This window comes from Thunnus albacares, chromosome 13, assembly GCF_914725855.1.
Source record: "Thunnus albacares chromosome 13, fThuAlb1.1, whole genome shotgun sequence".
Classification (NCBI taxonomy): Eukaryota; Metazoa; Chordata; class Actinopteri; order Scombriformes; family Scombridae; genus Thunnus; species Thunnus albacares.
In genome coordinates this window covers 26,910,719-26,933,188 of record NC_058118.1, presented here as the reverse complement: position 1 = coordinate 26,933,188, position 22,470 = coordinate 26,910,719, and the positions used below count along the sequence as shown (strand labels likewise).

Sequence of the window (22,470 nt, the reverse complement as noted above, 5' to 3'; positions counted from 1 at the left end):
GTTGTATTATATGATGATCAAAACATGTTATGATGATTTAAGGAGCATTTGCATATAAAGATGAACATCAGATTTGGTTGTAGTAGTAGAAACAAATACACTAAAGGGCTATAGTCTACCAGCCTCTTGATGCAATAAAGTTCATTACACCCCACAATACAATAGTGTTGAATGCTCCTTCACCGGAACTGAGGCTTCTGCTTTGGCAACTCAGGACACTTGGTTGAGGCGAGGGAAAGGTGGTGGTCTTTGTTGAATTTTGAAAAGGTCGACATCCTCTATTCTGAATTTGAGTTAACTGCTTTGTAAATGAAGTTATAAGACACATCTAGCCAACAAAAAGATATATAAGGTATCCTTTGTGCCAAATGCAATCAGTATAATGACCAAACAGCACTAGAACATCCCCATGTTGGGGGATCCTATTGAACGGTTCTGTATAACTGTAGTATATTGCTGTACTGCTCGTGTTTGACCGTGTGTGTGTGTCTTCATTGTTTTTATTGTGTCATTGTTTTTAATGGTGAGACAAAGCCAAATTTCCTGCTGCAGTGGGATAATTAAGTTCTGTTCACACATGGCCTCATTTCCGTTTGCAAAGACCAAAATCGTTGTTGTTTTTAATTGGCAGGGGTAGGAGTAGGGTCCGTGTACCCTCCGTCCAAAGTTGTGTTCAACTTGTTTGATAACAGGAGAAACAAATCCACAATGCATTGTGTGCCCCCTCACGAAAATCAAACACCCGTCCTATTGATTTGCTCTTGTGCTGGGTCTGAACATATATATATTTAACAAATATAGAGTTATATGCAGCGACCTCCACACAGCTGTGTCTCCCCATTGAGAGACGTTGTGCGCATTTATGCACGAGGCACAGCAGCCTAACTTCATTGATTATTTAAATCTCCTGACACACTGACAGGATCGGTCAAGATCTAATGTTAATTAATGTTCTGTGTACTTGTACACATCCAGAAGGTCAGCTGTTACACACAGTCCAGGTTCATTGATTGGAGTAAAGCAGTCGTCCTCCTGATAAATCCTGAGCTCATTATGTCGAGCAGCGCAGCAAAACTAAAAACTGTAGTTATCAACTTGACAAGACAAAGGAAACCATCCAGGGGAAACAGAGTGAAACGTTTCGCTTCTGAAATAAAATTTTTCGTCAGACAAGTGAAACAATTTGTTTTCTGGTTTTTGTTTAATTTCCATTGCAATTGCCAATTTCAAGAAGAATACGGGTTAGGGTTAGGGGAACGGGAAAAATGGAAAAACAGAAGAACAAAACCAGCATGCAGCAATGCAATTTCCATGCCTAGTCTGCCGGAAAATAGATGACGTCAGTTGAATGGGCGGTCCTTCCATGTGGCCCAGGACACATTACGTTTACACTGCTAAAAGAATGTGACCACATGTAGCCCAGACCACCTCTGAGCAATCGGATCTCAATGCATCCTCAATGCATCTTGGGTGCATTCACACCTATACTTAGAGCTGTCCACTGATCTAGGCACTGTGGTGCTTTGAACAAAATGCTAACATAAGCACTCTAACATGCTTGCAATGCCAATGCTAACATGCTGATGTTTGGCAGGTGTAATATATGGGTGAAGCTGGTGGGAATGCCATTAGTATTGAACATACTTGGTCATAAACCAAAGTATTGGACAAATTTATATTTTGACCAGGTGTTAGCACTAGATGGAGAGTGCTCTATAAAGAAAGATTATTATTATTACATCATTATAACATGAAAGCCTTCACAAAGTTTCAGGGCAGTCCATCCTATAGTTATTGAGATACTTCAGTTTGGCCCAAAGTGGTGGACCAACTGACAGACCAAGATTGCCATCCATAGAAAAATGGCCACTACAGCCAATCAGTGCCATTTTTTTCCCCATGTGACACCTGTTTCTCTCAGTGTACAGCAAACCTACAACAAGAATGTCCGGTGATATAATGAGCCACCTGCACTCAGGGGAAGTCACAGGTAAAGGTGGGAGTACTACACACATAGTAGTTTTACAGTCCTGAGATGCTTGAGGTGTCAAACTGAAAAATGAAATCCTCCACTGCACATGGCTCACCTATCACTGGATGATACTGTAGCTATCAAAACGATTAGGCATATGATTACATAACCTACTTCTTCCACTTGATTGCACAGCGATAACACTTTGGTAAAAATAAAGGAGCAGCGAACAGTGAAGTAACACTTATATTGCATAACAGTGACGTATTTATCAAGGGAAGTAGAAGTTTTTGTTACAGGTTTTATTCTATTCTCAAGCATTGTAGTATACAGGAAGTCCTCTGTCTCTCTCACCTAAACATAAGTTCTGTTTGGAGTTCACAAAAACAAAGGATTTCCCAACTGTTATTCTGATCGGAGGCTATTACACGTCCAGGTTCGTCCTGGCACGTATCATAAATTGTAAGGCAAAAAGAGTGCACAGGATAAATAACTACATCCGTCATTTCTGGCTAAAATGACTGTTGCTAATGGATGTAATACATGATTCACCTCAGGAGCCAGGAAGAAGAGAAACCGTCAAACATCACTGCTTACTGAAATGTATTTTCTAAACCCTTTCAGCACAGATACAGAAGTTAAGGCTAAAACATATCAAACCATGAACAGTCATATTTCCTCTTTTCCTTCTTTCTATTCTATTCTTTTTATTTCCTTCTTTCTTTCCAAACTTTGTCTCCTATAAATTACGGTCATGTTCATTTATGACTGAATTGTAACAGCAAATATGTTTTGCTAGAACTGGCTGAATTACATTTTCTCTCATATAATGACATATCACATAATAAGAAAATATTGTTAATTAAAATATTTGGCAAGTTGCAAACATGTTGATACTGAATGTGTGAGTTAAAATGTTCAGAGACAACATACGTAGTTCTTTATCTGATCTTGTAGCACAAAATCCACTAGTAGTAATTACAGCGATATTAAGCTTTTTATGGTTATGTTTAGACACTGGCAGCACTTGGTTAAGATTAGGGAAAGGTGGTTTTAGTTTAATAAAGAAAAAAGTCTGCAGTGACTTGAAGAACATGTTTATTTACATTTAAGTGAAACCACGATCTTTCACTTACCTAAACCAAAGTGCTTTTGTTGTCTAAAACTAACCACAAACAGGATGTGAACTGTAATTCATAAATGTAGTGCTTAATTCCTTTATTTAAAAAAAAAAAGCAGGCATCAATTATGTTTTCCAAGGTAACATAACTGGGAAAACAATTTAGTAGTATATAAACCTAATTTCTAGGAGACAAGTTTGATTTTTCTCCCCTTTTTATTCTTGCTTGTCCGTTTATTCCTTTCTCTTCTTTTTTCTCTCTATCCTCTCCCTCCATTTCTTTAATTTCCTTCCCTCTTTTTCCTTTCCCTTCATTCTCTCTCATTTGCATCCTACTAATTTCTTTCCTTCCTTTCCACTCTTCATTTAACGTCCTCCGTCCTTTTCTTCTTTTCTTTCTTTTCCTCTCCCTCCATTAATCTCATTTCCCTCCATTGTTCTTTCCTCTTCAACCATTGTCTTTTCTGCTTCCTTTTCTATCAGTCCTTCAGTTGTTTCTCCTTCCCCTATCATTACCTTCCTCCATGCCTCATGTCTTCCTCTTCAATGAAGGGCACAAAGTTAAGAGTACCTGAGTGTTTTGCGGACCATATCCTCATCAGTGATTCCGTAGTAGGTCAGGGTCTCGCTCCAGACAGGGTTGAGTGTGTTGTGCAGGGTCTTGGTTCTAAGTTTATTGGCCTGAAAGACAAACAGAGAAGTTGGCTATTGAACAGAATTGAACATCATGATGGACTACAGCTCCAGGGAGCACATCTCTCAAGTGTCAGTTTCATTGACATGCTGCCAGAATTATACAAACATCCTTGAAAATGTACAAAGACTCCCCGCTCCAGTGAAAATTTGTCAATGCATTGATATCTTGTGGCACGCATGCAAACATGAGCTCACTGCTGCATATTGAACACTGTCGGGAATGAAATGCAAACAGCAGATGGCATTTACATGAAGAGGCAGGCATAATCAAATCCATGCAGGCAGTGAATGAAAAAGAGTCCAGTGTGTTGAACACACTGAAGTTAAAAGATAGTTACAATGAGCTCAGTTTTGTGTTGCTGAAAGCTGTTTCAGTCAGGCCGTAAATTCACAATATGACAAAAAACAACATATTTATATTTGAACCACAGGCTGCAACAACCAGGATTCAAAACCTTCATCAAATAAATACAGAAAATGAGACGAGTAATTAATGTTAAGATCCATAGAACACAATAGAAACCTAAAAAATTCTGGAAAATCAATAAAAAATAAGTCATATTTATCAAAATATACATATATATTCATTATATTCTGGGGCTCTAGTAGAATATCTTTGCATGATTAACTCCTTATCTATCTTATACTGACTCTTTATACAGTCCCTCAGTTCAGCCTCTGTCTGAAAAAGGCTATTTTAGCTCTTGTCTCTTTAAGGCCCCCCTCCCAACCAGACCACTCTGTTCTGATCGGTTACTTCTGACAATTTGCCCCAGAATCCAGAGGCTATGTAAACAAACTACAGTAGTGAGATTTCACACCTTTTTCATGTTCTTTACTCAAAATGGAAACTTCTCAAATACATCCGTGTATGTGCGAGCCCGAATCCAATGCGAAATATGCAAGTGGACAACATGAACAACTCATGGAATAACCATGGCAACAAAGACTATGGAACAGGTGGCCATCTGTGGGCATGCACGATGTGACGTCAGTTCGACTGGGAAGTAGAGGTTACTTTGCAGCACTTTTGTCTTTCAGGGAGCATTTTACGCACGTTCACCTCAAGTTTTGGAACTCTGACCATGTTTAACATAGAAATCCAACATAATAACAGTATAAGAAAATCACAAAAAGCATGATATGTCCCCTTTAAAGATAAGCGTACAAGCTGGTTTCTGGTCTTAGTTTTAAACCCGAGCAGAACTCCTCCTGGGAATACGGAGATCAATGAGTTGACAAACAAACCAACACATATGTTCCCTTTAACAACATTTTCCCATTATGTTGAGAGAAAACATAATTCAGCCAACATTATGTTTCTAGCAAAATGTATTTTCTGGTGCAATTTAGTCGTGTATGAACATAACTTTTAGGAAACTGGGTTGTACACAATGTGTCAGACTAAAAAAGTTCAGTCAAAACTACACCAATATTGATTTGGAGAACCTCAAAAAGAAATGTAAGTTGAAGCTAAAGGAAAAGTGTTTGTGAAGTGTTAGGGGTGTAATGGTACACAAAATTCACAGTTCAGTATGTACCTCTGTACAATTTCAGTACAGTACAAAAAAAAAAGAAATTTAGAAAAATAACATTTTGGTCTTTCATTTTTTGAAAAATGTAAACATTCAGCAATGGCTCATTGGCCAAAACTATTACTGATACAGTTCAGTTGTGCTGCAGTGGAAAAGTAAAACAAGCTTTCTGTTTCTTGACAGCTGTTTTATGATGATTTATGGTCTAACTGTATATAAAATGGTTCAAACTAGCTCCACCTCCAGCAGCTACAACAGTAACATGCTGCTTACACACTGATGCTTCAGTATTAATAATCTAATGATGTCATATATAATAATAAATATATAATTATAACATATATAATAACATATAAAGTTGTCAAAAGTCCATGTAACTGATAATTGCAGCTGGCTTGTTTGAGCTGGATTTAGTCTTCTTGTGTGTTTCATCTATGTGTTCCCTATCTGCTGTGTTTTATTTCTACTTAAACTGTAACTGCTGTGCTGTCTCGGTCTCCCTCGGAAAAGAGATTTCAATCTCAAAGGACTTCCTGTTTAAATTAAAAGAGAAAATCAGTCAGAGGGACCAAACCACTACTTTTACTTTCATACTTTTTAACTACATTTTTCTCTCTCAGAACTGGTTCTAATGACGTGCTGTCTGACCACATCAGAAATCAAATGTTTTTATAATTGTTCTGAACGGCTTCACTCAAAAGAGGAGTGAAAAGCCGACCGTCACAGAGAGGGGAGGGGGGGACGGGGAGACACAGTATCGTCTAAATATGAAGATAACAGCGCATATTTTAATAATAATATTGCAATCAGTCAGTGTCAGTGTCATGGGTCTCTCGTTTGTCTTTCTGACGGCAGGGTAACCACGGTAACCAGGCTACCTTGGCTAAGCATGAGCGTTCTACAGCTAAGTGGTGCACTGCCAAAATGTTCCGGCTAGAATTCGCACACTAGAATCATTGATCTGCATGTAGGAGTAAGTGGATCATTAAACTGTTTTGACAGTGATTGTTTGGGCCACGGAGCATATTCTTCATTCGACTGCATGCAGAGAACCGTGCGGTCCATACCGTGATGGTTCGGAACGAATACACATAGATCCAATCTTGTCAAAACCAATAAAACAAAGAGTGGAAGTATAATTTTGAGCATCACAGAAGTGAGTCACGACACAATAAGTCAGTCTGCACTCTCCAGATGGATATTGTGACAAAAAGTCAGTGAGTGACTGATTAGCAAGAATTGCATCAATAGATATCAAAACAGACGCCACTGTTACATAGCATTTTCACTGACTTCTACTTTTTCAGAGTTGCATCCATTACAATCTAGCGAGGTGATGAAAATCACTGTGACAGGCGCCACAGCTTTATCAGCGGAATATTGTGCAGGGAATTCCTCTGAGAACGCGGCTGAACATGACAAGATGAGGACGATGATACTGTGTTGTGAGTCACGGATGAGGACATGTGATTCTGTTGGATTTAATCAATTGGCTGGTGTGATTATTTGCAATTCTGATGGCAGGGTTCCACGTAATACGCCTCTCGCTGATTGTTTCTCCCTCAATCAGTCTTTGCTTCCCACAGGAAGTGTGTTGAACACCGACACACATGCACACACACACACACACACACACACACACACACACACACACACACACATACACACACACACAAACACAGTGAAATTATGCTTTTAAGGCTGAACCAGATTTTGTATAAAAATTCAAATAACATTTTTATTTCATAATTTAATTAAGTGATTAAATGTAAATCTTGTGTGCTTTCCATTCCTTTCATTTCTTTCCAGGTTTTCAGTCTTGTCTTGAGTAATTGTAGTGCAGTGGACACTGAACATATTAGTGGTATCCAGTCATTATGCTGTATTAGAGTTCATTTAGGTTGGTTGTGCTCATTGCCTGAGGGCCTAAAAAGCATATCATGTAATTCCAGTGCCCCCAGTTCAAATTTGTCAGGGGAACTTTATCATCTGTCTTACTGTCCTTCCTCATTTTCTGAAAACTGGTGATCAGACAAAATCAGGGGCTTAGCTAGGATTTTAGAAATACTAATGTCCGAGTCCAAATTCCTCCCACCCCCACCATCTCAACGTTCAAACTATTAAAAACATGTCAATGAGCCACACCGCTGACTGACTGAAATATATCTTTGCCACGAAGAGTTTTGGGTATGTTAGTTTGTTTAGAAACGGTTCCACAGACAATTAACAGCAATCACGTTTTCAGTCGCTGGATATAGTACACACCTGTTTCAGACCATGTGAGGAGCAAACTTGAGTAAACCATGAATTGTTTATGCACAGATTGGCAATAATGTACAACCGAACAAATAAACTAAGATGATTCACACATCCTCGGTGAATGAGGGAATTTCTGTGCATATAGTCAAATTGACCGCTGAAGCAGAAGCACCATGTGTAATTTGTGTGCAAATACATATCTCTTCCTCAGGCCAATTTCACTCCCAAGGAAGTGATTTCTCATTCCAACTCAGTTACATACAGAAGCTACATACTATATATGCATAATACTGTACATAGAGAGGAAAAACAGATCCCTACACAACCCAATTACTGAACAGTATTGCTGTGGTAAATATTAAAATATTTTTCCTGTGTAAATTCAACACAAGTAGCAGAGAACACTGACTTGTAATAGATGTTGTGTTTTGCATTTAAATCTATTTTCTAAAAAAAGCCAATATATGATATGTGTACCTGCCCTTTTAGCTACTTCATCATTGTCTAAAGCGTTGTGCCCATCCACCATGAAGGTCAAAGTGTTCCTAACTTTTGGGGGGGGGGGGGGGGCCCTTGCTGATATCAAATACTCTGCTTGGCAGTTACTAAGTGGATTGTTGGCAGGATGGCAAAAGCAGAAGTGATCAGCTGAATGTACAATGTAGTCAGATGACAGTTGAGTTGTGGGCAGGGATGTCAATAAATCATAATGAAGCAGCTCGATCTGAAGGTATGATGTACCACGTAAGGTTTACAAATCCTTGAATGGTTCAGATCCTTGAAGTGACATAATGTCAAGGCTGCTGGATTTAACTAAGGAGATGAAAGCAGTGAATTAAATAGATAAAGCAGCAGTAGAGATTCCTCTTCTGCACGTGTGATCAGCATGCATTAAAGGGGAGATAATTCACCACTACCACCTGCTCACAGATGGAGGGCAGCGCTACGGATGAGCAACTGGTGTCACAAGTCTTTTCAGCTGCACAGGCTAAAAAGCCACACTCTCAAAATGATTATTGCTGTATTTTTGCATGGACCTCTGGGTCTTTGCTCTAACTAGTTTTAATTTAAAAGTCTCCCATACCCAAAGGAGATAGAGAGAGAGGAGAGAGGTAGCAGGGCTGAAACACAGACTTGTGTAGGAGGGGGAATCATTGAGCTGTCATATTAAATCGTTCATTTCTCTGATTTTAATCACACCAGGCTCTGCTCAAAAATCTTTGTTGTTTCAAAGTTGTTTAACAGCTGCATCTTCTTAATATTGTTATTATCTGTGTTATTTGTTAGTAGAAAGTAAAAACAGCCTGTTTTGGCTGAAGCTCAGTTTTTGTGCAACCTTCACACCAAATCATAAAAATGAAAGACTCAGCACTTGCAGTAGATCATAACTTAAAGGACCATTGTGTAGAATTTAGTGGCATCTAGTGGTGACGTTGCAGATTGCAACCACTTGAATACCCCTCACCTCACCCTCCCCTTCTAAGTATGTAGGAGAACTGACGGTGGCCGCAAAATTTGCAAAAAACGCAAAAAGACCCTCTCTAGAGCCAGTGTTTGGTTTGTCCATTCTGTGCTACTGTAGAAACATGGCGGTGCAACATGGTGAGCTCCATGGAAGAGGACCCGCTCCCTATTTAGATATAAAGGGCTCATTCTAAGGAAATGAAAACACAACAATTCTTATTTTCAGGCGATTATACAATAATGAAAACATACTTGTATTTCTGCCAAGTTCCACTAGATGCCACTAAATTCTACACACTGCACCTTTAAAAAGGCACCTCAGTGTATTTTTCTTCAGTATTGGTCTTCCATAGAATTTACAAGAAACAAACTCCAAAAAGACTGTTTGTATGAGGAAAATCATTTGTTCTTAATCAAATCACAGCTACTTGTACTAAATATATAACTTAAGTTATACCGTAGAAAATTGGGAAGCTATCATGAGTTTATTTGAAGCACTTTTACGTAGTTGACAGGAGTGAGGATTGTTATTGTGTTATTGGTCGTAGCTTCCACATTCACATAAAGTCGGACCATTCTCAACTTCCCTGCATAGCATCGCTTTTGAATCTTTGAGTAGTGTTGAGTGGTACCAGCATATTTTTCAAATTTTTCAAATTTCATTTCACAATGAATGGCATTGTGTTGTATCTCCAGTGCTTGAGTCTGTATGTATGAACGTGATGTCACATACAGTGTGTTGGTAAGCAGGAACAGATTGTAGTTTCTGCAAAGGCCACATAGAATAAAGCTCAGGTGCTCACATGTTATTTCTCAGCACGACATTTATTTCTCAGCTGTAGTTAAAAGTTACTTTTCAGGTCAAGATTTTATGAGTAAAACAGATGATGTATTTCACATTTGTAATTAATTTAGATAATTTTTTGTTGATTGGTGTAAAAAAAAAGCCACATTAAACCCCCTTGATTCCATGTTGTAAAACAATAAAACATGTAAAATTCCTAGAGGAGTGGATACTTTTTAAATGCACTGTATAGTATATCTGTATATCCAGTATATTTTTATACTGTGGTATTGCTGGCATTGCGGGATAGATGACATAATAACCAGACAGGGTTTACAAAGTCAGTCAATCACCTTTGCTACTCTACCTTCAATGGTATGATTGGAATACTAGTTTTGGACATGTAGCTATTCATTTGCCAAATATCAAAAGGCACAGACTTCATTTCAAGGTAATCTAAAAAAAAACTGAGAGCTGTTTGGTCTCTCTGTGCATGCAAGTGATTATACAATCAAATTTTAGCACTGATTCTGTTTTATTCTTACCCCGTCAAACACTGCTTTTATTAGGTGTATTACATAATGCAAAATACAATATGCAACAAACAATGTTGAAGTCTTGCTCTTGAAGATTCAATTTCATTCTCCCTAAATTGATTCTTGTATTCCAAATGTTTGGTCTTTAAAACAATCAAGTCAAGCAGGGAAATACAGTTTTATTATTTCATCAGCCACAGAGTGTGTGGCTCCTGTCAGGGTTTCCTTTTTATCAGCATCATGACATGCAATTGAGTTATTACTATTTTAGCAGTGCAATATTATCCCAACTATTATCCCAGCTTTAAATATTTGCTTTAGCTATGAGTCCTACAATTTTGTCAGCTGCACCAGTTAATCACCCTGCGGTCCTGTGAAAACATCATCATCATTACACAATATTTAATCCCTGTCAGTAATCGACAGTTTAATCTGGAATAATTACAGGCATTTCATTGTGTTTGATTGTGGACTCAAAGGAGATGAAACTGTGATCTGGCTTTGCAGCAGAGCGTGAAACTTCACTTCTGATTAGAGTGCATGCAGAACTTATGACCTCTTTAGTGGGCCTTAATGAGGCTCTTAGACCGAGCCTAATGATTATTTTCAGAGCAAGCGGAGAGAATATCAGAGTAGGGAGAAGGTGACGGCATCTTGTTGTGAGGTCTCCTAGTGAGACAGGAGACAGCTCCTAGAAGCAACATACCCTTGTGGAGAGTTTTATTTCACTTATCAGTCAAATAATCCATGATTATTGTCATATAAATGCTCATTCGACTAGTCTCTAAGTTTAGCTGAATGGTGCTGGATAGTTGGCATAAGCAGTGATAGCGGAACACATAAAGAAATGAAAACCCCTCACATACAATCAAACCAATCAAGGGGAAAAGATGCAGCACTATGTGAATGACAAACTAAGTCAAGTAAGTACCAGAAATCAGGGTTTTTCCTGAAGTGCAAAGTTGTTCATCGGAGACCCTAAAAATAATTGTGTTCAGGAAGTTTTAAGCGGTGGTCAAACCACAACGAGACATTCACTCGTCCACGTGAGAGAGGTGGAGCTGAAAGTTATGACTTAGTGACTACTTACAATTACAATCGTTCAATTAAAGTTATTTAATAGGGTAAATAAAGCAAGTAAATTGCAGCAATTCTATTGGAATAAACTTAATTTGCCCTCAAATTATCACCGTTTTAAATCAAGGTGGGAGGAGGCCTTAACAAGTACATTTAAATCGACTAGGAAACTGCATTTAAAATCAGTCTTTTTTAAGAAGAGTTGACTTGGACGCCATGACATCCATTCACAGATAGATTAAAGTCTGTAATTTTATTAGCAGGGACGGGATAGAAAGCTGGTAGCAGCAGACGCAGCTGGGCCAAACCAAATAATGTTATAGATACAATACTGTATAAATGTAGTGGGTCTGACTTTAATTTGCATCTTGTTTGAGCCCAATAATTAAAGCCACGGCAAATACTCTTATTTTCTCTCTCTCATGTCTGTGTGTTATGAGGTACAGCACAGACTAGCCTATCCGATGTGAAAAAATACACCTAATAACAGATCCAAAGCTCACTAATTGACAGCTTGGAGCTCATTTGTTTCATTTGTACACAAACAGAAATGTAAAACAATAATTTTTGTCTTGTTTTCATGTGCTGGAGTTATTTTTTGACGGACAACAGTATATCCATCGTTCCAGTACTTATATGTGCAGAATCTCAGGCAGTAAGCAAAGTTTTGGTTTTTGAGCTCTGTACAGGCACGATGGTATCAAACCTGGACCTAAATGTGACGAACAGTCACTACACCTGACTGCCGTTTGAAATTGACAGAAACTGTTCCAGCACATAACTCCCCCTAAAACGACAAATAGTCATTTTTACATTTCTGATGTCGAAATGTAACATATTCATTCATTCATTCATTCATTCATTCATTCATTGCATGTTCTAATTCAACTGAATGTTTTTGGAAAAAAGATTTTGTGCCATTTACTATAGAATAATTAAATGTGATTCAATCATTCTAAAACAATGAATGAATCATAACAATAAAAATTATAATGAATTCAGAGTTAAACCTGTCAGGAGCCATACTTAAAATTGTGAGGACAATAACAATTATTTTGAGAGAAATTAAATAAAAAAAAAATCCAATTAGGAAAAACAAGGTGATGATTCACCACTGACATAGTTATGTGTCATTTACTTTGAAATCCTTTATGCCATATTTCTAGTATGTGTACATGGTATTTTCAACACATTCTTCTAAGCGACACTATTTCCTCATGTTTATCTCCGCAGAACAGACAGCTCACAAACATTTTCTAAATTCAGACAGCTAAATGCAGAGCTTTTACAGTTCTTTAGTGTGTAAACATAAGTTTGTGGGAAGTCTTTCAGTAATAATAACTTCAATAAAACAGCATTGCATCATTGATTTTTTTACACCCCTTCATCCTGCAAGGATTAATCAATTTGCATCGTCCTCTGGGTGCATCAATCTGGTCATTAGTTGTCGTCTTGAATTGATTTATCACAAATTATATCTACGGTCGGTGGATTTTTACCTTTAACTGCGGTGATTAAAGGAAAGGAGCTGTCCGATTCAGACCAACAGTAGACAGACTGTTGATTTGTATTATGGGCCTATTCCATGTGCTGTGTGTGTGTGTGTGTGTGTGTGTGTGTGTCTTGTGACAATTATTATGTTACTGTTTCATTACACTCATCAGGCCCCGGGCTTTTCCACTCTCTGAATGGCTAATTGCACATTCTCATGCTAATAATCACAACTCTATCTTTGTATTCTGCTTAATTAGGCCATGTTTAAAAAAAAAAAAAAAAAAAAAAAGAAGAAAAACAAGTTGTGTCACCATGAAGCACCATCAGTGTCTGCATACATGCGGCAGTCACTGATTTATTCCAGTTAGATATGAAAAGACTGAAAATGTTATTTACCATGTTCTGTGCATAGGGCGGACAATAAAAGTCACAGCACATTGTCTGGCTGAGCGTACAGTAGACACCAATAAAGGATGGCATATGCATGGTGGACATGATGACTGTTTCCATCTGCCTGCAGAGATCTGACTCATTTAATTCATTAGACTTATCAGTTCAGACTAGTTCAGAGATCCAGAATCTCTTCAGCCTTGACTGAGTGAGATGTAATACAGAGACTGTCATGATGTACCTCTCAGTTATATTAATGTATTCACAGTGCGAAGCCAGTTTATCAGAATTTCTGTGTCTGTTAATCTGTAAATCTAAGTATGAAATCAACAGGTTTGCAATCATTGCAGACTTTCTCAGCCTCAGTCACGTAGTCTGCAGCACATTGCAGTGACAGAAAACACCATTATCATATTATCAGTATCATTTATAACAGGTATTAAAGTGCAAATGTGTTTTATTGTTCATCAGGTGAAAAATTTGTGAGAAATAAAAAAGGTTGTTGCAGTATTTCTCATACTTTTCAGGGCTAGTACACCTTTTTTCTTTTAGCTGCTAGTTAGCATCCCTCCCTTCATCCGTCAGTCTAACTTTGGCGCAGAAATATCTCAGTAACTATTGGATACATCGCTGAAAAATTTTAATAGAGACATCCACAGTCTCCAGAGGATGAACTGAATCCTGAAAACTTTGTCCTTACTTTGCCTCTTTACGTAGCATCTACAACTGTTCCAGTAGCTGTTAACATACATGGTAACATGCGAACTGTAAGCATGTTAGCATGTTAGCATGTCAGTTTTAAGCTGTATTCACATTATTGTGGAAAAACAGCTTTCGCATGCATCTCCTCTATTATTGTATATGTGTATTGTGACGGTCTTACATTGATGTATGTGGTGTAATGAGCAGAGCAGCCCTTTGTGAGCTTGACCAATGGCTGAGGGCTACTGCTTGTGCTATGATTAAAGACTGAGGAAGAATTGCTAAGGAGTGTTTCCGAATAGCAAACAATAATAAATTATATTGAGACAAAACTAAAAATGTTTGTAGAGTCAGCTACAAGGTTTGTTATAAAAATGCTGTTTGTCTTTATCATGATCTTTTAACAACTTTCACATTTTATCCCGTAGGTCTTTGCAAAAGAAATTTCACCTTGTAATAAGAACAAGTCATGATAGATTATAAAAACTCAAAATAGTTAGAAACAAATGATAAGTATCTGCAAATTGCTCTTTGCCAAAAAGTTAGATGCTACAGACGTTAGCATTCAGCTAATAACAGAGCTGAGCTGAAATACAGCTCAAGCTAACGAAGTACAGCTGAGACCGAATAATCTATGCGGAGCTGAATCTATGAGGTTCTAAATAACCACTGCAAACAGGACAAACTCTCTCATTATCAGCAATAACCAAGCATTACATTTTTTGCTCCACTAGTGGTGATAATCTAAGAATAGTAAAGTATTTTTATTACATTTTTCATCCATCCAATAATTTTGTCTTTTGGTGTCTATAGCTTTATGGCCTCATGGCTGTAGACCTTTAGTCTTCAATTTTGTTTTGTCTCCATTGTTTGTGTGAAGCCATCATTGTTTGTTTAATTTCCTTATTATTCAGTCATTGCCGTGCTTCATTGTCTCTTTACCTCCGGCTCGGTTTCAATTCATCAAGCCTCTGTTGCTATGAGTAGCTAAGAGGCTTAGATTATGATTCAACATGGACAGTCTGGCTTTGTTATTGCACACAATTTAATACGCTTAGTTGTGTTTTCCCTGTAATTTTACAGTAAATGCACTGCTGAGTTTTTTTGGAATGTCATTCAAGAATGACCAATTAGTAATAAGTAAATCACATATTTACAAATGATTAGTCATAACCATTTCACATATCTGTCAGACGTAACAGTGGTCTAAAGTCAAAGATGAAGTTCAATGGCAAGAGCAGGTATTAAACAATTACAAGGTTCAGATCCTAAAAACAAATGAGATGAGTTTGAAAAAAGCATTAGATTAGAAGAAAAGGAGATGAGAGTCCGGTAGATGGATAATCACAAAGCTTTAGCTTTAAATAAGCTGCTTTTGTGGAATGTACTCATATTAGATCTGAGGAGTTAATGAAAGGATTAAATCAACCTCAAAGCCCACTGACAGGCACAAATTAAAGAATTCATTCTCTTTTCTTTACACAACAACCAGTGAGTCATTATGCCAGTTGAATTTTAGATGCATGTCCATCTTTGATTCATACAATATGTGTGCGTCATATTGGCTGAAAAGCAGTGATGTGTGTCTGACATGTGGAAACCCATGAGAGCTTTAATGGCTCTTATACAATAAGTCTTAATTTATGTCTCTTCTAGTGCGTCCACTTGTGACACTGAGAGGACCAAAGCTGGGCTCACAGCATGATGATAAGAGGAAACGTCTTTGCAAGTGAGGCACATTGCTGCTAAGCTGGTACATTAGGTCAGTCAGTTAATGTTGTTTACATTGATGCAGCTTCACGCTGACATACCCTCACTGTGGTGCTCCCCTAATCATGATATAGATTTTCAGTCTTCACCTCATCTGGATCTATTTACAAGGCTGAGAAAACCACAAGACGGCCTCAGTACGAAATATATGTATTCCTGAACACTTAGACTTCTAACTTTGTTGACCCATCAAAGCTCATATAAAGAATATCCTTGACAGACTGAAAATGGACCAAGGAGAACTTTGTTTCTATATTGTGTTTAAAGGATAAGGCTTTTCTATATATTTCTATATTTTTCTTATTGCAAGTATTGTGTGTGTATCCAAAGCCAGATATATCTTATTCCTCGATTACATTGTACATTATAAAGAACATTAGTACAAAGCCAGTAGGTAGTGATATGTAGCACAACAAGCTAGTGAAGTTCTGTAAATGGAGCCACATTCCCGCACATGCTCAGTGGCGTCTACCTTACACAGAACTACTCCCCGGAGACTGAAACCATTAACACTGCTATTAGTTTTTGGAGTTTCTGAACAAACTAATGTGACCAGACTTTTTGGGGTGAAGGAAAATGTCACCCAGTGCAGCAGTGTTGCTCAGTGACATGTTTTCAATCATTTTTGGACAAACAGCAAACAGGAATAAGATTTATCAGGCTTTGGATACACACAAAGTACTTGTAAGTAGATCAATTCATTGTTGGTTTGGGTCTACACATGGGAATTGTTGACAATAAGAAAAATATAGAAAATCACCAGCCATATCCTTGAAATCTTTGGAAGCAGAGAGTGGTCCTTATTGCTCTATTTTACTTTGTGCCCTTAACAACTTCCTGTTCTTGTTAGCTTTTGGTGTATTGTTTTGTATTATAGTGATCATGAGATCATGACTTAAAGGATTAGTTCAACATTTTGGGACATTTATCTGTTTTCTTTCTCAAAATGAGATTGATATCATTCTCATGTCTGTGCATTATGTGCAGGTGGAGTCAGGATGCAGTCAGCCTGGCTTAACAGAAAGACTGGAGGCAGGTAGAAACAGCTAGCCTGGTTCTGTTCAAATTGACAAAAGGGCTTTTGAAAACAAACAAAAAAGTCTTCAAAAAGACTTTACAGCGTGTGACTGCCTTTAAACCACAAATTTTTACATTTCTCTTTATGAACAGATTAAAAAACATCAAAGAAAGTCAGGTAGTCCAGATTTATGATTAATTAACATGCTACAGTATATTCTGTACCTTGCTGGCGCCAGGCAGTAGGTGCAACTTGACATAAGGGTCTGAAAGCCCATTGTGGTCCATTGGCTTGAGCCCCTGGAGAAGAAACACAGAGAATCAGTCAGAAATCATGAAGATAAAAAGCTTCATTTAAGAGTGTTGGTTTTGTTCTAAAAATACAGCCAAACATAGTTCCTGCAACAAGAAACACTAGACCCCCCCACTAGCACCCTCTAGAGGCAGTCATGTTAACTACACCCCATGAGGTCAGGGGGTTACCGGAAACATCATGATTCGTCCTCTGAAACCACAAATATCCACGTATATAAATGTAAAATCTGCCAGTGAGGTGCAAAGTTGACAATTTGTTCTGAGAGTTGTGAAAAAGGAAAACTCATGGAGTGTCAAATGGAAAGGGTTCATCATCTGTGGATTATAATGTGCTCAGTACATTTCATGGCAATCTGCACGTTAAGAAGGTATGAGAATTTTAGCTTCATATTGATGTAAAAAAATAATAATTAAAGAACATGTGAAGAAGACGTCAGTGTGTGTTGATGCACTGGCCAGTAGCTCCCTCAAACTATATAACTACATCCTATAATAGTTTTACCTCTTTCCTCTAAATATCTTCCTTTAGTATTACTTTTTTATACTTTTACCATGTTTTTGCCAGTTTTATTGTTTTATGCAATTCTAATTTAAAATATTTTAATATTTGTTAACACATTTTCTGTGTGTAGCATGGAGGGGGCTACAACTGCATTTCATTGCACAATCCTGCATTGTATAATGACAATAACACTGAATCTTGAACCCTAATTAAAATCTGGAAATCTGTTGAGATATCCTGCCCTGGTGTCTAGGGATGCAAAACTGGCCCCAAAACAAACTTTTTAATTACATTAATTTGTCTATAATAGTTCAAGATATGCTCTCATGAACCAAAATGTTGGTCAAAGGGTAATTTTGACCTGGTGGTCATGGGGTCATCACAATAACTACAAATCATCTTCAGGAGAACTGGACCAAAGTGTTGGACAGAGTATGATTGATGATTCTGCAAACATTGTTATTCTTAAAAGTTATATAAAAGATAACATCATTAACATGAGAACCAAATGTCCTTATAGCCCCCACTTATATTACATTGATGTTTTCACACATGTGAAAGATGACATATCATGCTTTTTGCGATTTTCTGTCATTTACATACTGTTATGATGTCGTATGTCTCTGTTAAACATGATCAGAGTTCCAAAACGTGAGGTGAACATATGTAAAAATGCTCCCTGACAGTCAAATGCCAGGGCTTCGGGCTGCTTTGAGCGCTCCATTTGCAAAGTGACCTCTACTTGCTCAGCGATGTCCGTGCCTTAGCCTTTGTTGTTAAGGTTGTTCTATAAGTTGTTCACGTTGTCTACTTGCATATTTTGGATTGGATTTTGGCTCAAACATGTATGTATTTGAAAAGTTTATATTTCAAGGAAAGAAAAATAAGTCAAATCCTACAACTACTGTTTGTTTACGTAGCCTCCGGAGCTGATGCTGAAGTTTCCAGAAGCTGGTCAATCAGAACAGAGTCCGCTCATCGTGTGGAGGCTCTTAGAAAGACAGCCTGTATAAAGGGCCAATGTAAGATAAATACGTTTTTTTTTTAATATAAATAATGCAAAGAAATTCAAGTAGAGCCCCAGGATAAAAAATATAGACCTGGATGTTATGTCCTCTTTAAGTTTTATTTTGCACCGGACATTTGTATGTGAATGACACCAACGAAGAGCATCTCAGCATGTCACATACTTTTATGAGATTTATAAAATATCAGGAGCGGTGGAATCGACTTAAGAAGAAGGAGGTTTTACATTCCTTTGAGGAGCAAATCAATGAGACCCATAGAAGGAACAGGATGTAAAGGTTACTCATACAAAGACCAAATAAAACAACACCATGTGGGTGCACACTGAGTGAGGTGAAAGGACCTGAAGGGGTTTGCAGAGTGAATCACAGAGGGAATAAACAGAAGAATTGAAACAAACCCTCAGCTCACTCAAAATATCTACCCATGAAGCACAGGCTGCTGCACTTAAAGGTTTTGTTTGCTTCTCTTTGACCTCATGTGGTATCAAGATTATTCAGGTTGCCAACTCCTTTTGAGATAAAAGCTTAAATTGGATCAGCGTCCATTGATGAGTATTTTTGGTCATTATTTTATCAACGCTGTCAAGTAACACTCTCAGAAATTGAGGAAACAGGAAAATCAGCCTCTATCTTTATGTACGGAGGCTTTAATTGTTTTTATCTCTATTTAGTCAACAGAAACACAGCAAAGATATCACAAAAAGAAGCTGTAAAGAACTATACAGACACTATACAGAACATAGAGGAGAGTCTGTGTGAGTGTGAATGTGGGAGTGTACGCCAGTGGCTGTAGAGCTGTTTAGATGACATATGCGGAATATGTAAAGCAAAGGGGAAGTGAACAGAAGGAAGGTGGGAGGGCAGGATGGGCTAATCTGCACACTCCTGCATCACACAAAGGAAAATTACACATCCTGAATTACAAAATATCAGCAAGTCCTCCAAATTAAAGAATAAAATATGTTGTTGGTTCATGCACTCCAGCATGACACATATAAGCGTTTTCTGATCTGACGCCCCTACTGGCAGTTATTTGCAGAATGACGTATTTTGTCTTTGCCTTCCAAAACTGTTACGAATCACTTTTTAGAAAAATAACATTACAGTTAAAGACATGTTTTAAGATGTGTATAAAATACTCTAGTTTGAATAATAATTTGTGTCTGATATGTTTTTTTTCACAAAAATCTTGTTAAAATCCCTAAAATTACATTATCAGTGTATGCACACTGGAGGCTTCAAGTTTCCACATCACACTCGCGTAAGTTGATTATTGGACCAGGATGGGCTTCCGAACTAGTTGTGATGTCACAAATCCTGGTCATAGGCCCCTCCCCTTAAAATTGGATTTTCAATGAGCACAGAGAAACTTTCCACTTTCAGCAGATGGATGTGAAAACAGTCTTCTAGTGGCCAACTCTGCACATACATCATTCTGCACAGTGAAGGTCAAACATCCAACTGGAGTAACAAGAAGAAGAACGTATTTTTTAGTGGAGGAGGACTTTAAGGTCTACTTAGGTATAGAGGAAGATGATGGTTTGGGTTAAAATGAGTACTTGCACTGAGAATGGACTTTTCAATGAAGTAGGAGACATCTTGTGTCCAGCAGTTAAACTTTTGAAATAAAAAATAATTGCAACTTCACAGATTCTGAACTTTACAGTGAGGGAGGGAGTAGATGCCATTTTAACAACAAACTTAATTTAGCTTTAGTTATGTGGAAAAAACATATTAAACACAAATTATTACTTAAAGCAGGAATTGTTTTTAATGTCTTAAACATATCTATAAGAGATATTTAAGGTTGGGAAACCTTTGTTGTCACAGTTACAATTTTTTTTTATTTTTTTATTTTTTTATTTTTTTTTTTTACAATTGCTTACACACTAAAATAAAAAATAACACACAGTTAATGAAATGTGACACTCAGCCCATTCTCAGCCTCACACTGTCAGCTGATGTCAACAGATGTCAGTTCTTTGCCATCTCAACGCACTGCCTTTCAAGGTAGAAATAATCAGCAATCTCTCGTGTTAAAATCAGATGTGTTGTTGACCCGTCTGTCAATGTATAATAACATCACCTGATTTCCTCCTTTGCTGCATAATTACTACAAGCATGGGGTTCTGTCACATGAATGTACACATAGGTTTGGGGCACTAATTCTGTTGTTTTTCTAACTCATATTATGTGTCAGTGCATGGAATAAAGGATAATAAGGCTTAAAAAACCGTGGCTTTATTATCTTGCAATACAAAGCTTTCATTTCTCATCTGGCAAATAATTAAAATTTCAAATCTCTGAGAACAGCCATCATGAAGAAAAGAAAATTCTTTATAATCAGCATATAGTAGCTCCATTATTTTAATTGTTCCCTGTCTTTAAGGTTCTTTCTTTAATGGATCAATAAGGGAAGAGCAAAACAAATATGACATCTATACACCCACAATTATCAGGCTTAATAGGGGAGCTCAGCTCAAAGCCCAGCACTCAGCAGGAATTACTGGCAGCAAAATGACACACTCAACTGTGTCTCTAATAAGGCAACACTACTGCTTGAGATCCTGTCTGCATAAAATAGAACAAGTGACACTAATTTCTTAAGCTGACTCTCACAAACATGTCCACATTTCAATAGCACATATGCAGTGTCAGATATTCTTATCTCTCTGACATCTCAGGGACACTCAGAGTCCAGACTGAACGAACTAGATTAGAACTAGATAAAAAACAGACAATCAAACCTGTTTCAGAGGGTATACCAAATAGATGAGTCATACTCTCTTTGGGTCTTTTTGATTTCATTTAGGTCTGTTGCAGAGACAAATATGTCTACAGTACAGTAGACTATCACTTCAATAGGATTTCATTTGTTTGTGCTCTGATTGGACAGGACATCTCCTCTCCTTCTAGGATTTTGTCGTCACTCATCTGGTACTGTGTCATTTTTCTACCTTCACCGATCTATGATGTCACCTGTGCAAGAGAGTTAGCAGGTTGAAAAAGAGAATGAGAGAGAGACGCAGGATGGTGTCTTGTGAAAACAGTTATTTGATAGTAATGTGGTGTGACCACTGTGCAAGGGGCCTGGGACCTCCTGGGGGTGTTATTGTTAAGGTTATCATTATGACACCCTCAGCATAGAGAACAAAGGTTGCATATCTAGTACCTTAACTTAATTAATCGCCAATTTAATGAACCACCTGCGGAGCCTCAAACACACTGACCCACCAGGAGCCTAAAGGTACATTCATGAATGTAAAACTGAATGGAATTCATTCAAAAGGCTACAGGTGCTCAAAAGAGAAAGGAGTACAAACAATTTGGAGTACAAACCAAAGAGCAAAGAAGTTGGATCTTGGCCAGATTGTGGAGGACTTGTACAAAGCTCACAGAAGTTGATTCATTTTGGTGATAACAGCATTCACTGGGTTGCAGTGTTAAGTTAGTTTTGTGTGTGCTCACATTACGCAGTGTACAAAGAAGCACAAACTCTTTGCGCTGCATGCATGTGCATTAGCACAAGCATAAAAGTGATGCAATATAGTACATTCCTGCCATTGGTTTCACATTACTCCACTGAGCTACAGGTGCTCGTAATGTGCCAAGAAAAGGAGCAATGCACCAGCAGAGGTAGTGAAGACAGCAAGCTTGTAAAGTGGATGTTAACGATGCAGGTTTCAAACTTTTTTGTCAGGCCTCAAGGATTCACACAATGTGTTACACTGCAGGTAAACAGAAACTTTGTTTACAAGAAAAATCCACAAGGCACCTATTGGCACAAAAACATAAAGCTGAGCCCATCA

At 37.8% G+C, this 22,470-nt stretch overlaps 1 protein-coding gene across 1 annotated transcript in view; it reads right to left on the bottom strand.

The window, feature by feature from the left end:
* The window catches only part of doc2b (double C2-like domains, beta), a 146,752-nt gene that overhangs the window by 32,763 nt on the left and 91,519 nt on the right, over positions 1-22,470 (bottom strand). Inside the window, exons 3-4 of the mRNA XM_044371753.1 lie at positions 17,042-17,116; positions 3,664-3,773 (exon numbers count right to left, since the gene is read on the bottom strand). Of these exons, the coding sequence (XP_044227688.1) occupies positions 3,664-3,773; positions 17,042-17,116 (185 nt within the window). The remainder of the gene's footprint in view (positions 1-3,663; positions 3,774-17,041; positions 17,117-22,470) is intronic.